At 41.8% G+C, this 17354-nt stretch overlaps 1 protein-coding gene across 2 annotated transcripts; it reads right to left on the bottom strand.

Moving 5' to 3' along the window:
- Positions 1–43: 43 nt before the first annotated feature.
- On the bottom strand, positions 44–15639 carry si:dkey-181f22.4 (receptor-interacting serine/threonine-protein kinase 2). 2 transcript variants are annotated; one of them, XM_024001068.2, is made up of 12 exons: positions 15396–15639; positions 6595–6740; positions 5771–5924; positions 4455–4604; positions 4063–4205; positions 3867–3916; positions 3566–3715; positions 3046–3131; positions 2759–2827; positions 2522–2663; positions 2192–2368; positions 44–1530 (listed from the first exon to the last, which is right to left on the bottom strand). In XM_024001068.2, the coding sequence occupies exons 2-12, from the start codon at positions 6738–6740 to the stop codon at positions 1217–1219; spliced, it is 1581 nt and encodes a 526-aa protein (XP_023856836.1). In that variant the 5' UTR covers positions 15396–15639; the 3' UTR covers positions 44–1216. The 2 variants fall into 2 exon arrangements, with proteins under 2 accessions (XP_023856836.1, XP_023856837.1); XM_024001069.2 differs by lacking the exon at positions 15396–15639 and having other exon boundaries at positions 44–1527; positions 6595–6993.
- Positions 15640–17354: the final 1715 nt, after the last annotated feature.

Genomic DNA, 17354 nt, shown 5'->3' on the forward strand with positions numbered 1-17354 from the left:
AACAAGAAAAGAGCTGCTTGAGTGTCAAGGACGAGTCTTGATCTAATGTTGTTATAGATTAATTTGCTTTATTATACAACTCCAAATATTCAGATCATTAGGCTATTCACACACAGACAGTGCTTTGAGGAAATTACTGTCTTCTGTTCTCAGTATGATGTTGAACAGACCAACAAAAGAAAATATGTACACTATGGCCAAAACTTCACTGGGCCTCTCATTTGACAAGACCCCTTTTTACCCTTTTAGTACATAAACGTCTTTAGACTGTACTTACAATGTGTGACAATTGGTACTGTGTGAAGACCAGACATGCAATTAGACATGCACTGTTAAAAGGCGTGTTGCGCGAGATAGGCAACAAAATCAAAGGGTACCCCGAGGGGAATGTGACAATGACCTATAGGTTCAAGGATTGAACAGATTTACAAACACAAACCACCAACAAAAGTAGCATAAAATGAGACTGAAGTTCAGTTATTTTATCTGATAAACCAACAAATAATAATCTTGTTACAAGATACCAAGTCAGACACTGCTGAACAGGACAATCCAAACTATGTTGAACATATAGTTTTGTACAATATGTACTTTACAAACAGGCTGTCAAAAGACAAGCCACATTGTGGCACCACACATTAACCCACAGAGCAGAGGGCCAAAATGACAACACAGAAAATGTGGCATCTAATATTGAACAAACTGTTTTCTGTGTGCTAGCTCAGTATGTTAACCCTCATTATCGCTAGTGATGGGTCAAACATGATCAAAGCAGATGAATCATCCACACAGCTATTCACTTTCATTGGTTTCTCTCCAACACTATTGTTTCTATCATTTGACTGTCACAGAAGCTTCCTCTAATCAAACATTTGATTGACATCAACTTCAGAGGTAGCACCACTGATTGAATACTCAGACTTATCAAAGGCATGGACAGGTGTGTCCCCAACATGGATCTCTATGGATATAGATGAGTCATTGCAGCTGTTCTGATGAAATTAGGAATCTCAGGTTCTCCAATGTGTAGTCACTCTGACTGACCGTGGTCTGTATTAAACCTGAGTGAGTATAGATTAGATTTGGTTAGGGTTCCTCAGCTTTTCACGCCAAGGCTCCAGTCTCAATTGACATTTGAGTCTCAATTGACATTTGATACATTTGGTTAGGGGCCTTTCACTACACAACCCCCATTCTATTAACCATCCATCCACCTTCAGTGAGACATCTGTGAAGGGCCACGATTGGTGGCAACGGACATCATACCAAGGGTGGAAGCTACCAGGGAAGCTGCGTGTTCCCCTAAACAGGTACAGGTGTCCAGTAGGGAACGTGTGCGAGCGGTCAGTGTCAGAGAGGCAGAGATGACCTCATAGGCCTCCAGGGGAAGGGCCCGCCGTGAGATGAGCACATCCAGCAGGTTGTTGAGTCGTCCCTCCGTCATGCCTCGAATGATGCCCTCACGCCTCTCGCGCAGGATACGACAGGAGCTCACCGCTATCGGAGTCGGAGACACACACCGTGCAGCTGCTGACAAGGAGGGAGGGGGAAGTTTCAGGGATGATACAAACACGATGATATCACATCTCTCACACACACTTATAAAACACAAATCATATAGAGGGGACCTTGAGAAAAATACTGGGACAACTCAGAGAAAGAGTACAAGAGAGAAGTAGTAGCTATCTGATATGAAAGACAGTAATACGTACAGGAGATAATTTCACTGAAGACTGAAATTCATAGCCCTACTAAACAAGTTACCCTCTTATTCAACACATTAAATCTCCATCATAAATGTCTAGTAGCCATGTATTGCTTAAAAAAGATATATAATAATTTGACTCCGAGCATTTACTGGGACAACAGACAATTTAGAGCGAAACAAAGATCCTCAAGGGAGGAAACGCATTGGGTAAAGATAAGACTGTGAAAGGATGGCCATGCAGGAAACCAGCAATCCTCAAAACTGCTTACTGTGCACATACAAACACACAGAGGGAGGCACTGTTTATAACGTCTACTCATTTTCATATTGCTTTACTTTGTCTTCACCTTTTTCAGCAACATTTAAGAAACATGCGAGAAAAAGATACGTCTATTCTAGATAGCTACAATCTGAGACTGTACATAAGTTTGCAGACAAAACGGGGTAATAGGTGGGAGGTCTAAGCTTAAACACATTTCCTACCATGGGAGCTGGCAGTGGGCTGGTTGAGAGGGCTCTGTCTGAGGGCTTTGGAGGGGCTGGAGGAGAGTGGGGGTGGTGGGCTCTGTCTCTGGGCGACGCCTCCTGTCCCTCTGGGATGCTCAGGACCCGGGCCACTGCTGGGACTGGTGGAAGACACCACATAGCCAGTCACACAGTCTGGGGAGAGACACGTTGCTGTTAGACTGTCCGAGATAAGGTATAAATGAATCATTACTTAATAAAGAAGATAAATAAGAGGGTGGTTTCGCTGACAACAAACTGAGCACATTCACAAACTGCTCTCATTATCGATCAGTTTTAAGTTCTTACCCTGACAGTGCCTCTTCTGGGATGCTTCCCCTGTATATATGGCTGTAGGGGGACTAGGGAGTGTTTCACTAGGGCAGGAAGTCTGTGGTAAGGGCAGTGTCTTGTTGCCCACACATTTAGTGTCTCCGGAACCAGCACAGGCCTAGTATGAGATATGTAAATATTGTTTTCAATGTAATAGACATCACAAGCATTAAGTACAATCAGAATATCAGAAAAAATGTGAACCAAGCTCACCTCTAGGTTGTTTATCTCAATGGGAATATCCTTTACAGGATGGATTTTAGAGTCATGTAGCGCCCTCTCCTGGTAAAGGGACAGACATCACATACACATGTTTGCTCATGATTAGTGACGGGTCTATTTACTGTTTTCAGTAGTAACTGTTGACAGATTAAAAGCACATGAAACATATCCTGATTCCCTCAGTCAAAAAAAACCCTGATAGCAGATCAGGGTTGTGGACATGGAGAATATCGGACTTCGGAGTGTAATAGAACTTATTAAATGAGGATGATCCGTACCTTGCTTTCCCTCACCCTGAGGGTAGCCCTTGTCATTTCATCGGGATCAAAGGTTGCTATGGCACTCCTCAGTTCCAGTGCACAGTCTGTGGACAGAGAGCAAGAGAAAGAAGAGCACATGAGAAAGATGTCCTGACAAAGTAAACATCACATTGGCCATAACGCACCAAAAGTTCACATTTATTTTAATACCCACATGACAGTCATAGGCAATGAAATACATGGATATGGACTAACATCAGAAAATAAACAGTTACACACAATTTAGATGAGAAGACTCAAAGAGTCTTATTGACTAAGTGGCAGAAGTAGGGCATGGGATTGGATCTCTCGGTCTCGGCATGTGGAACAGAGACGAAGTGGGTGCTGCAAGAGGTTCTGCCTGTCACCTGTCCTTAACAGGCAGGTAGGTAACCAGTCAAGGACGGGGGTCTTGTAGGGAGAGATCAAAGTCCAGGCACAGCTGCTCTCTTCACCATTGTATATCTATACTCTGATTCACCCTCACAGACAGACTTACCCTCTGCTGTTGGACGGCTGTGTGGGTTAGTGCTCCAGCAGCTGGTCATCAGCCGGGAGAGTGTATGGCAGTGGGGTACATGCTTGGGTAGCAGCTCATCCTCCAGGCCTGAACCAACCCCATCCTCACTTGAAAGCAGCTGGAGCAAATCTGCTTGGGTATAGACATTGACATGATGTGTTACAAGTACTAAACGTCATACAATATTGAGACTGTATGATATACGMCCAGGTATAGCCTAGGCTCCGCTGATAGAAACAAGAGCTGTTCTTTGAACAGACGGAAATAAATAGAAACACACCTCCACATGGTTGTCTTCTGTTCAAAGTCTCCCACAGCAGCACACCAAAGCTAAAGAGAGAAGATGTTAATTGGGTAGCTGCATGGTCATTAGTAAAGGCATCTGTAGAAGTGGTAAACCCCTCCTTCCCCACCTGGTAAATTTAATTGGTGAATATGACTGTTTGAAGTGGCAGGATCATGAAAGGTGACCTCACCTGTACATGTCTGCCTCCACAGAGGGTGCGGTCCCTGTCAGAGTCTCAGGAGACAGGTACACCAAGTCCCTGAAGCAGGGCCCTCCTCCAGCAGAGAGAGAGGAGCCAACCCTCCACTCCCTGGGCAGGCCCCAGTCACTCACCTGGAGGTAGGAACATGAACATAAACATCCACACACAAACCGACAAAAYCATCTGCTCCAACACAGACTCAAACCTACATATGTACACTGTAAAGCTTACACCTGTAACTGTTCACAATACACCATATCCCATGGATCATATACCATCAATCAAATGGAGTTCTTTCTCACATTAGTTTCACTACTCAGAGAGAAGATTTTTGTTTCTGTACTGCAGGACTGGGTCAGTTATCAGTCACTGTTCTCTACCTTGGCCCGGTACTGCTGGTCCAGGAGAACATTGGTGGGTTTCAGGGCCTGGTGGGGGAGTGGTATGCAGTGGAGGTGGCACAACCCCTCTGCCACATCTAATAGGATGCCAAGCCTGAAACTCATGGGTAGACCTGGATACAGCTGGGTCTGACAGGGATAACAAGGTTAACAATCATTCAACATGAACTCTATTCACTTCCATAAAATGGATCATAAATAAATGGGAATTGAAAATGACTAGTGGGGAAAAAAGCACATGACAACACAAAGTTGAAATTGTGAACTGAAAATACTAAAGAATTCAACATGATCATGACAACTTACTGTATGTAAACACAGTTTAACCACAGACAGTCTAAGTCATGTGCAGTGGATTGAAGTCACACGTCTACTGTCTGAAGTTATGTTTCAGCCAGGGCACTTTCTCCTGAACCAGGAAAAGCTCTTTGTGTAAATAAGGCAGTGATAGTGCTGATGACAGATAGATCTATTTTTGCATCAGCCAGGGGCTTTCCAGACACAGCATGTGGGTGACAAGCACAGCATTGTTCTCCATGAAGACACAGGAATTGTAAATAAAGCAATCAAAAGTACATTATTTGATTCACTTTATATGTGTCTATCGAAGCTCTGACCAGCAGTTTGTTGATATACACTGAGATTACACAACTTTAAGAACACCTGCTCTTTCTATGACAGACTGACCAGGTGAATCCAGGTGAAAGCTATGATCCCTTATTGATGTCAATTGTTAAATCCACTTAAATCAGTGTAGATGAAGGGGAGGAGACCAGTGAAAGAAGGATTTTTAAGCCTTTAGACAATTGAGACATGGATTGTGTGCGTGCCATGGTGAATGGGCAAGACAAAATATTTAAGTGCCTTTGAACGGGGTATGGTAGTAGGTGCCAGGCGAACCGGTTTGTCAAGAACTGTAACGTTGCTGGGTTTTTCCTGCTCAACAGTTTGTGTATCAAGAATGGTCCACCACCCAAAGGACATCCAGCCAACTTGACACAACTGTGGGAAGCATTGAAGTCAACATTGGCCAGCATTCCCTGTGTAACGTTTTCTGACACCTTGTAGAGTCCATGCCCTGACAAATTGAGGCTGTTCTGAGGGCAAAGGGGGGAGGGCTGCGACTCAATATTAGGAAGGTGTTCCTAATGTTTGGTATACTCTGTGTACACTGTAGGCCGCAACCAAGGGAAAAGTTGCAGAACCAAGTTAGATTCATCAATTAGCCTACGGCCACACACTATACATGCATATTCATATTTGAGTTCGACTTAGTGCTCATATATTATACTGACCTGGTATAGTAGAGAGTGTAGAGAGCCCTCAGGCATCCAGTCATACAGCAGGCCCATCAGACACCAGGCCTTGTACACACCCAGAGGAACCAAAACCCTCTCTGAATGGACTTTTCTGACCACAGCCACGTCTCCCATCCACTCAGTCCACTCACTGTGCAGAATATACACACATATGCAGTAAACACATATAAAACACACAAACCCTCAAAAACACACACAGAGAGAGAGAGGCCTCTATAGCCTGTCTTCTCTCGAGAGCCAGGTCTGCCTATGTGCCCACTGCCCACAAAATGAGGTGGAAACAGATGCACTTCCTAACCTGCTGCCAAATGTATGACCATATTAGAGAGACATATTTCCCTCAGATTACACAGACCCACAAAGAATTTGAAAACAAATAACATTTTGATAAACTCCCATATCTATTATGTTTAATACCAGTGTGCCATCACAGCAGCAATATTTGTAACCTGATGCCACAAGAAAAGAGCAACCAGTGAAGCATAAACACCATTGTAAATACATACTATATTTATCTGTCTATTTATTTTCCCTTTTGTTGCCTACTTCAGCTATTTGCATATTGTTGCAACACGTACATGGCTAGTAATAACACTTTTAAAATGTCTCTATTATTTAGAAACTTTTGTGAGTGTAATGTTTACTGTTCATTTCTGATTGTTTATTTCACTTTTGTTTATGATCTATTCCACTTACTTTGGCAATGTAAACATGTTTCCCATCCCAATAAAGCCATTTGACTTGACTTGAGAGAGAGAGACTTTGTCATTACATTTGAGTTTGAGATATGCTAATTTTACCTTCGACTTGCAGTGCGAGACGACAGGAGCTTGATTGATACCTGTAGCTCTGTTCTCCGGTAAGTACCCCGAAGACACCCGCCTGCGCTGGTTCGGCACAAGATCACATTTAGCACGTCCTCTTCACGAACAGTTTCCACCGCCATCTGATAGGAACAGAAACCAGTCGACTCAATAATAATATAACTTATTTTTATTTTTATCTTGCTTGTTGCTCTGCCATGGGGTTAATGTATTTGTCTTTCACTGCACTGACAAATTGAACAGCAAGCAGCGAGTTGCCGCGTGTGCTATAATGARAGTGTGTTTACATCTACACGATTGGCTGCTTTGTTCACGGAAATCCCCTGGCTAGCTACGTAGGAAATATAAAATGAGGGATGAAGTCTTTTTTTTTACYCTGTCAATGATGTAACAACGGATAAAGGCGGCGGCATAACTTCAATTTGAGAGAGAGTAAGAGAGGGGGAATACAAWACATCACACCAGACTGATCTACAGCTAGGCTACAAATAGGCTTGAACAACTCCTGATTCAACTATCCACTGGGCAAAAACTGGTTGAATCAACGTTGTTTCTACGTGATTTCAACCCCCCAAAATCTACATAGCTATGTTTAATCAACGTTTAATCAAACAAAAAGTCATCAATATAAGGGCATTTCGTCATTTTTCACCCAACGTTMAACCTAAATGCAATGACAGTGAATATTTCTGTTGATTTCACTCTGAATTCATGTTAGTTGACAACTCAACTAAATGTAAATCAAAACTAGACGTTAAACTGACCTCTGCCTAGTGGGTACTGACTCCTGAACAACTCATTCTGCTGATAATGTGTGAAGTAAACTGGGAATTTCCCAACTCTGACCCCTAACAGCACTTTACAGGAGGCATGGGGAAATCCTTTTCAGCCCTTTCACTTTTGCATCTGTCAGTCAAGAATGAAGTAGTTTTGGGAACAAAGTAGCCTTAAGGCAATTATTCCATGGTAACAGAATTACGCTGATGTTGTCACTTTAAAATGTACACCAAACAAAACCCATTGATTTCAAAGTTTAACAAACCAGAGAACTCTAAAGATACAAATTTGCTGAAAGGAATCTGCGTAAATAGAAAATATACCAGTTTCAGGGGACAAAAATGTTGACAGCTGCGCCATACCGGTTGCAAAATAAATACAGAGATTTGATGTACCGATTCCATGGCACATGGTTTATGTATGCAAAAATGTATATGTAAAATGTATATGTAAAATCTACATTGTAGAATAATAGTGAAGACATCAAAACTAWGAAATAACACATATGGAAGTGTAGTAACCAAAAAGTGTTAAACAAATCAAAATATATTTTATATTTGAGATTCTTCAAAGCAGCCACCCTTTGCCTTGATTACAGCTTTGCACAATCTTGGCATTCTCTCAACCAGCTTCATGAGGTAGTGACCTGGAATGTATTTGAATTAACAGGTGTGCCGGGTTAAAAGGTTCATTTGTGAAATTTCTTTCCTTCTTAATGCYTTTGAGCCAATCAGTTGTGCTGTGACAAGGTAGGGGTGGTATACAGAAGATAMCCCTATTTGGTAAAAGACCAAGTCCATATTATGGCAATAACAGCTAAAATAAGCAAAGAGAAATGACATGCCATCAATACTTTAAGACATGAAGGTCAGTCAATCCGTAACATTTCAAGAACTTTGAAAGTTTCTTCAAGTGCAGTCGCAAAAACCATCAAGCGCTATGATGAAACTGGCTCTCATGAGGACCGCCACAGAAAAGGGAAGACCCAGAGTTACATCTGCTGCAGAGGATAAGTTCATTAGATTTACCAGCCTCAGAAATTGGCAATTAACTGCACCTCAGATTGCACCTCACAGAGTTCAAGTAACAGACACATCTCAACATCAACTGTTCAGAGGAGACTGCGTGAATCAGGCTTTTATGGTCAAATTGCTGCAAAGAAACTAAAGGACACCAATAACAAGAAGAAACTTGTTTGGGCCAAGAAACACAAGCAATGGACATTAGAAATCTGTCCTTTGGTCTAATGAGTCCAAATGTGAGATCTTTGGTTCCAACCGCCATGTCTTTGTGAGACGCAGAGTAGGTGAACAGATGATCTCCCCATGTGTGTTTCCCACTGTGAAGCATGGAGGAGGTGTGATGGTGCTTTGCTGTCTGTGATTTATTTAGAATTCAAGGGACACTAAACCAGCATGGCTACCACAGCAATCTGCAGCGATAAGCCATCCCATCTGGTTAGCGTTTAGTGGGACTATCATTTGTTTTTCTACAGGACCATGACCCAACACACATCCAGGCTGTGTAAGGGCTTTTTGACTAAGGAGGAAAGTGATGGAGTGCTGCATCATATGACCTGGCCTCATCCCAATTGAGATGGTTTGGGATGAGTTGGACCGGAGAYTGAAGAGTGAAGGAAAAGCAGCCAACAAGTGCTCAGCATATGCGGGAACTCCTTCAAGACTGTTGGAAAATCATTCCAGGTGAAGCTGGCTGAGAGAATGACAAGAGTGTGGAAAGCTATCCATCAAGGCAAAAGGTGGCTACTTTGAAGAATCTCAAATATAAAATATATTTGGATTTGTTTAACACTTTTTGGGTTACTACATGATTCCATATGTGTTATTTAATAGTTGATGTCTTCACAATTATTCTCCAATGTATAAAATAGTAAAAATAAAGAAAAACCCTTGAATGAGTAGGTATGTCCAAACTTTTGACTGGTACTGTATATGTAGGAGAAAAGCTGTAAAAAAACAAACAAGATGTGTGGTGGTGGATGGGTTAATAAAATAAAATAAATAAAAAACTCTATGCACAAGGACTACTTTTAAAAATTTCCACTTAACATTTTACAAAAACACATTTACAGGAAGAACTGTGCAGATACAACGTTTGGTAACAGAATTAGTTTTATTCTGTTACCAAACTTTGCATCTGGACAGTTTTTCCAGTAAATGTTTTTTGTTTGTTTGTTTTACTGAGTAACTTGTTCAAAGTAGTCATTCTGCATAGAGTTGTATGGTTTGTTAACATTTTAAATAAATGGTTTTTGTTTCGCATACATTTTTAAGTGACAAAATGGAGTCTCAGCGTAATTCTGTTCCCATGGAATTTTTACCTTTATTTAACCAGGTAGACCAGTTGAGAACAAGTTATCATTTACAACTGCGACCTGGCCAAGATAAAGCAAAGCAGTCCGACAAAAACAACCGTTACACATGGGATAAACAAACGTACAGTCAATAACACAATAGAAAAATCTATGTACTGTACAGTGTGTGCAAATGTAGTAAGATTAGGGAGTCAATAATGTCTCCCGGGTGGCGCAGTGGTCTAGGGCACTGCTAGCTGTGCCACCAGAGTCTCTGGGTTTGCGCCCAGGCTGGGCTGGGTTCGCGCCCAGGCTCTGTCGCAGCCGGCCGCAACCGGGAGATCCGTGGGGCGACGCACAATTGGCATAGCGTCGTCCGGGTTAGGGAGGGTTTGGCCGGTAGGGAGGGTTTGGCCGGTAGGGATATCCTTGTCTCAGTATGTAAAAAAATAAATAAAAATGTAATAAAATGTATGCACTCTACTGTAAGTCGCTCTGGATAAGAGCGTCTGCTAAATGACTAAAATGTAAATGTAAATGTAATGAATAGGCCATAGAGGCAAAATAATTACAATTTAGCATTAACACTGGAGTGATATATGTACAGATGATGATGTGCAAGTAGATACTGGGGTGCAAAAAAAAAATAACAATATGTGGATGAGGTAGTTGGGTGTGCTATTTACAGATGGGCTGTGTACAGGTACAGTGATCAGTAAGCTGCTCTGACAGCTGATGCTTAAAGTTAGAGAGGGAGATATACGTCGCCAGCTTCAGTGATTTTTGCAATTTGTTCCAGTCATTGGCAGCAGAGAACTGGAAGGAAAGGCGGCCAAAGGAGGTGTTGGCTTTGGGGATGACCAGTGAAATATACCTGCTGGAGCGCGTGCTACGGGTGGGTGTTGCTATGGTGACCAGTGAGSTGAGATAAGGCGGGGCTTTACCTAGCAAAGACTTATAGATGACCTGGAGCCAGTGGGTTTGGCGATGAATATGTAGCGAGGGCCAGCCAACAAGAGCATACAGGTCGCATTGATGGGTAGTATATGGGGCTTTGGTGACAAAACGGATGGCACTGTGATAGGCAAATTGGATGTAGTCTAGTAGAGTGTGGTAGGCTATTTTGTAAATGACATCGCCGAAGTCAAGGATCGGTAGGATAGTCAGTTTTACGAGYGTATGTTTGGCAGCATGAGAGGAAGCTTTGTTGCGAAATAGGAAGCRGATTCTAGATTTAATTTTGGATTGGAGATGCTTAATGTGAGTCTGGAAGGAGAGTTTACAGTCTAGCCAGACACCTAGGTATTTGTAGTTGTTCACATATTCTGTCAGAGCCGTCCAGAGTAGTGATGCTAGTCGGGCGGGCAGGTGCGGGCAGCTATCGGTTGAAGAGCATGCATTTAGTTTTACTAGCATTTAAAAGCAGCTGGAGGCCACGGAAGGAGTGTTGTATGGCATTGAAGCTTGTTTGGAGGTTTGTTAACACAGTGTCCAAAGAAGGGCTAGATGTATACAGAATGATGTCTTCTGTGTAGAGGTTGATCAGAGAATCACCAGCAGCAAGAGCGACATCATTGATATATTGAACCCTGTGGCACCCCCATAGAGACTGGCAGAGGTTCGGACAACAGGCCCTCCGATTTGAAACAATGAARTCTATCTGAGAAGTAGTTGGTGAACCAGACGAGGCAGTCATTTGAGAAACCAAGGCTATTGAGTCTGCCGATAAGAATGCGGTGATTGACAGAGTCGAAAGCCTTGGCCAGGTCCGTTGAAGACGGCTGCACAGTACTGTCTTTTATCGATGGCGGTTATGATATTGTTTAGGACCTTGAGCGTGGCTGAGGTGCACCCATGACCAGCTCGGAAACCAGATTGCATAGTGGAGAAGGTACGGCAGGATTCGAAATGGTCGGTGATCTGTTTGTTAACTTGGCTTTTGAAGATTTTAGAAAGGCAGGGCAGGATGGATAAAGGTCTATAACTGTTTGGGTCTAGAGTGTCTCCCCCATTGAAAAGGGGGATGAGCGCTGCAGCTTTCCAATCTTTGGGATCTCAGACGATACGAAAGAGAGGTTGAACAGGCTAGTAATAGGGGTTGCAACAATTTCGGCGGATAATTTTAGAAAGAGAGGATCCAGATTGTCTAGCGCAGATGATTTGTAGGGATCCAGATTTTACTGCTCTTTCAGAACATCAGCTGTCTGGATTTGGGTGAAGGAGAAGCAGGGGGGGGGGGGGGCTTTGGGCAAGTTTCTGCAGGGGGTGCAGAACTGTTGGCCGGGGTAAGGGTAGCCAGGTGGAAAGCACGGGCAGTTGTAAAAAAAAAAAAAATGCTTATTGAAATGATCAATTATCGTAGATTTATCGGTGATGACAGTGCTTCCCTAACCTCAGTACAGTGGGCAGCTGGGAGGAGGTGCCCTTATTCTCCATGGACTTTACAGTGTTCCAAAACATTTTGGAATTAGTGCTACAGGATGCAAATTTCTGTTTGAAAAAGCTAGCCTTAGCTTTCCTAACTGACTGTGTAAATTGGTTCCTGACTTCCCTGAAAAGTTGCATATCACGGGGGCTATTCGATGCMWATGCAGTACGCCACAGGATGTTTTTGTGCTGGTCAAGGGCAGTCAAGTCTGGGATGAGCCAAGGGCTATATCTGTTCTTAGTTCTACATTTTTTGAATGGGGCATGCTTATTTAAGATGGTGAGGAAAGCACTTACATTTTTCTTTTTTGTAACTTTTTTTTGCCCCTAAATGAAAAGCTGATGGGCACTGTTTCAAGGTCAAGGGAGAGATTAGTATAGGCTAAGACTACTAGACACAGGAGGCAAGATGCTTTCCAATAAGTGCAGGATTGATTGAATAAATGTGCCTAGAGTAATCATTGATGACTGCATTGGCATTCATGTGCTTAATAGCAACATTTAAAAAAAAGTTTACATAATGTAAAACTAACATAGGCCTACTTTTCCCCTCCTTCCAAGCAGGAGGGCTGKAACCAACTGACTTTAAATACCATRTGTGTCAGGAAGCCTGTGCTAGTGGAATATACCATCTATCCCTATATAAACAGGGGGCTTCGGGTAAGTAGTCCAATAGTCTATCCACTTTTCTCTTATACACTGTTCAGACAGAATTGACGCTAAACATTTTTTGGGGCCAATGTTTATATGAGCACCTTCCAAACAGTACAATMTTTACCACATTCTTGCCAGCATAAGCCTTTTATGCATCCTGTTCGCATGCCGGCACCTATTGTTTATCAATGGGAGTATATGCTGTTGTGGGTGGGAGTCTATTTTAATAAATCCATTGAATATACACCATRTCAAAGCAATCCATTATGAATTATTTTAGGCAGGTTCTAAGAAACATTYTAAGACTAAGAAAAATAGAATAGCATATTTTGAGTTTAATGATGTTACTGGTCTGTGCAGCTTATAGGCTGTGCCATGCAAATTAAATCAATAGTTCATTATTATGTTCATTAAACAAACAAGACACCCATGCCCCTGCACTGATCACAGTCAACACACATATTTTAAAGTAAGAAAATAATGGAATATAACAGAATAAAACAACTTAAGTGTCACGGGAACAGAACCGCTGTCATATAACAAAAAAGTGAGATGTTTTGTTGTTGTTTGTTTGTAGCTATCTGTAACTTAGAATCTGCTCTTTCCAATCATGTTAAGAAATCTAACCTGAATGAATTGCGCACAGGCTCATCTAAAAAAGAGAGGTTGTGTGAAGCTGAAGAAGCTCATTCATATTAACCCATCATTCGTTTGCTAATTATTAGGCCTAATAGGCTACTGCAGTAAATCAGAATCAAATCTGTCTTCATCACACCATCACCCGCTTTATTTCCTTTCAAACTCCCCACCAGTTATTTTGGCTGAAGACAGATTTGTAGTTTAAGTGAGAATGTATTTAAATGGTGAGAATAAATGCCTTAAAAACATTTTCTGTTAAGCTTTGTGATTGACAGGGAAAAGTTTGATGTCAGACAACTATAGAATGATCATGATTTAATGTGTGCCAAAGCCGGTGTTGTGCCGAAAAGCTCCCCCCTGCCAGAATTGACCAGTAGTGTGTGCCACAGAAAGTATTTGACTTTAGCCACAAAATTAAGGAAATTAGAAAATAACTGGTGGGGAGTTTGAAAGGAAATAAAGCGGGCGATGGTGTGATGACATTGACTGGTGATGATCAATTTACCGCAGTAGCCTATTAGGCCTAATAATTAGCCAACTAATGATAGGATAATATGAATGAGCTTCTTCAGCTACACATAGCCTGACTTTTCACCACGCATGCCACGTTTTCTACTGTGATTGGTCAACAATGTAGAGCAGAAGCCAAAGGGCTGTGTTGGAGAGGATCAAAACAGCAAGGTATCATGGGTAAATTGTGACTGACTGACCTACAAATAATAATGAGTCGTTATTTATGATGCAAGGTGATTTGTTGATCAGTCAGTCGGCAGTCGCTTTGATGCTCTCGAACACTGTCATTTTCTCCTCTCCACCTGGATAGAATATCATCACCGCCTAGGCTTCATTGAAAATGGATGGGCCACCATGTCCGCCGAGRGCTTTATGTCAGTGCCTTAATAGAGATAGCCAGCTTGTAGTCCTAACCTCTTGCTCGTTCAGCCATCCGATGGCAAAAAATGAATGGGAAAAGAACAGGGTTTTGGGATAAACGTCTTGTTCTACGAGATAATATCAATAAGTTAACATGACCTTTATGAATTATGAAGCCTTTATGTGCTTTTCGGAATCACATAAATACTACATAATTCACAAAATGTGACTAGCTGATGAAGATTCTCATAGAACAAAACGTATAAGATCTCCTACACTTGTTGACCTCATACCTTATTTTCGGCGTTTATCACAAAATCCTACAAAAACATAATTCATTCCACATAGGCTTTGTCCAACGAACCATGGCGGTGTTAGTGCCTACAAAAAGACGCCATTGCTATTTCTCTCTGGATTCACTCATTCTCAAACCCGCYCTCCTTACAGCGCGTGTACACTAGCACACTGTAAATTGCCGCGTACCGCTTAGGCCGCCCAGAGTGGCTCACTTGTGGGCGTGCTGGCAGTATATYGCAGCACGTTCGATTGTGCGTCAAGAATTCAGCATAGCAACTGGCTATGATAGCTGAGGTTCATAGCTAGGTTCTGAACTAATGTGTATACCAAACATTTTAGGGTCCGTACAGATCYGCTACATAGCTAGCTACACATCGCTAGCTAGGCATACATTTTTTTTATTTTATTCCTCCACTGCACAATAAGCAAGAAAATAGTTAGCTAGCTACGTTACTTCAGCTGCATTGCATGGCAAATATCAGCAAGGCAAGCTTACAAAATTGTAACATTACATTTGCAGTAAAAGCTTTAACGTTAGCTAGCTAGATTTTTTACATCCACTGTTTCACAAGATGACAGCCTGGTTAGCTGGTTATTTCAGGAGTCCCTAAAACATTAAACAACCAGAATTGCAATTTCATACTCATGTCACAACACCCATAAAGCTAGCCAGCTAGCTGGCTAATGTTAGCTAGTCAGCTAGCTTGCTAAATAGCAATTTTTGTAAATTATTTTTTACTAAAAAACATTAGCTAGTTAGCTAATAATACATAGTTTTCGAAATGTATTTACTTACTTTAATAGGTTCTCCCAGCCATGTGGATGATTGGAAACAGGGCAGCAAAGTTTGTCACCAGAGTGTTTTAGAGCATATTACTATTTACCTGTGAATAAATTCATGAAATGGAGAATGGATTAAACGATTTACCCATTTAATAACTTGCTATGCTGAATTCTTAACGTACAATCGAACGTGCTACCAGCACGCCCACAAGCGAGCCACTCTGGGCGGCCTAATCGGATCGCAGCAATTTACCATGTGCTAAGTGTACACGAGCCGTGGCCTATCCAATCTCCTTCTTCTTCGATGAGGTTTAACGGCGGTTGGCATCCAATAAATGTTGCATTACCGCCACAGACTGAAGTACAACTCCCTTATACTTTGCTCGAAAAAATYAATACATAAACAAAAAGCCTACCATCTAACACAACACTCAAAATGAATAAATAATAATCTAATAATAAAAAATAACAGCACCCTACTCCACTATTTAAATCTATTTAGTCCTACCTCAGGCCAACAACCTGAAAGTATGGGACACCACCACTTAACCCACCCTGTAACTCTTCTGATGTCAAGTCTCGCACACCCAAATACCTCTCTGCAGCTGCCAACACAGTCTCAATTTTGTACAATTTACATTCTATCCCTGCAGTACAGTTGATAACCATTGCTATAAATGCAAAAAATCCAATCTTACTGAAACATATATCACTTGTTGGCCTATCCCTCTGTACTGGTACAGATCTACTACTCACACCACTCCTCTCAGGATCCCTCCTCCTTGACCCATCTTCCTCTACTTTCTTCACTGCCTCAGCATATGACAACTTCTGCACTARTCTAACCCTGGAAACCTCAACTTGCCTCTRTTGCACGGGATATTTCTGATCCCCAGCCCCATGGGCACCCCTACAATTAACACATACCACTACTTTCCCCAATGCTACACATTCCTTTGTCTCATGCCCTTCTGCACACTTCTCACACCTAGGAACCTCCCTCCTGCCACATGCCCATAAGCTTGACACCTGTAACAAAGTAATGTATTCGGCACAAAAGCTCATACAAAATAAATTATATTCTAACATCACTTTGTTGGGGAAAGACTCAAAACATCAAAACTCAAAAGAACAGACAATGACTCTTCTGTTTCACCACTCACGCTATCCTGTCTGTGTTGCACCACACGACGTGCATCACAAACACTGGGAATCTTCCCCTCCAGTTGGTCAACTTTTACATTTACTGCTACCCCAGTAATCATTACTTTCAATGGCGCCCTTTTCTTGAGAGCAAAACAATTCACATTTCTTGCCCCCATTCCTTTTAGCCAATCTCCTGAGCTGAGGTCGAATAATCATACTAACCGCACTAACCCTACTATTTGTGACGTAAATTGAGTATGTAGTATATATTAATTAAAGACCTCTACGGGATCGGGTGTCCCTAAACCGGGACAGTTGTTGCTAACGTGCACTAATGTGACTAGAATGATTTTGTATACAACAGCCAARTTTCCGGGACACAGACATGTCTTATATGGGCAGAAAGCTTAAATTCACATTAATCTAACTGCAGTGTCCAATTAACAGTAGCTATTACAGTGAAAAAATACCATGCTATTGTTTGAGGAGAGTGCACAACAACAAAAACTTTTATCAAGGCAACTGGTTTGATACATTTAGCTCTGAAGGTAAATAATGTACTTACATTCAGTAGTCTTGCCCTGATTTGTCATCCTGAGGGTCRCAGAGATAAAATGTAGCATAGTTTCGTTTGATAAAATCAATTTTTATGTTCAAATGTAGGACCTGGTGTCTACAGTTTGATCCCACTGCTGTCTCTGGCTCCACAGCCACCCCGGCCCCGGCCATCTAGATGTGTGAAAGTTAGTGTATAAGCTAATGATTCATCATGTATGACATTCCTAGGAGTGTAAACTACATTTTTTGTATGTTCTCTATAGTTATG

Source organism: Salvelinus sp. IW2-2015, linkage group LG15 (genome assembly GCF_002910315.2).
Source record: "Salvelinus sp. IW2-2015 linkage group LG15, ASM291031v2, whole genome shotgun sequence".
Classification (NCBI taxonomy): Eukaryota; Metazoa; Chordata; class Actinopteri; order Salmoniformes; family Salmonidae; genus Salvelinus; species Salvelinus sp. IW2-2015.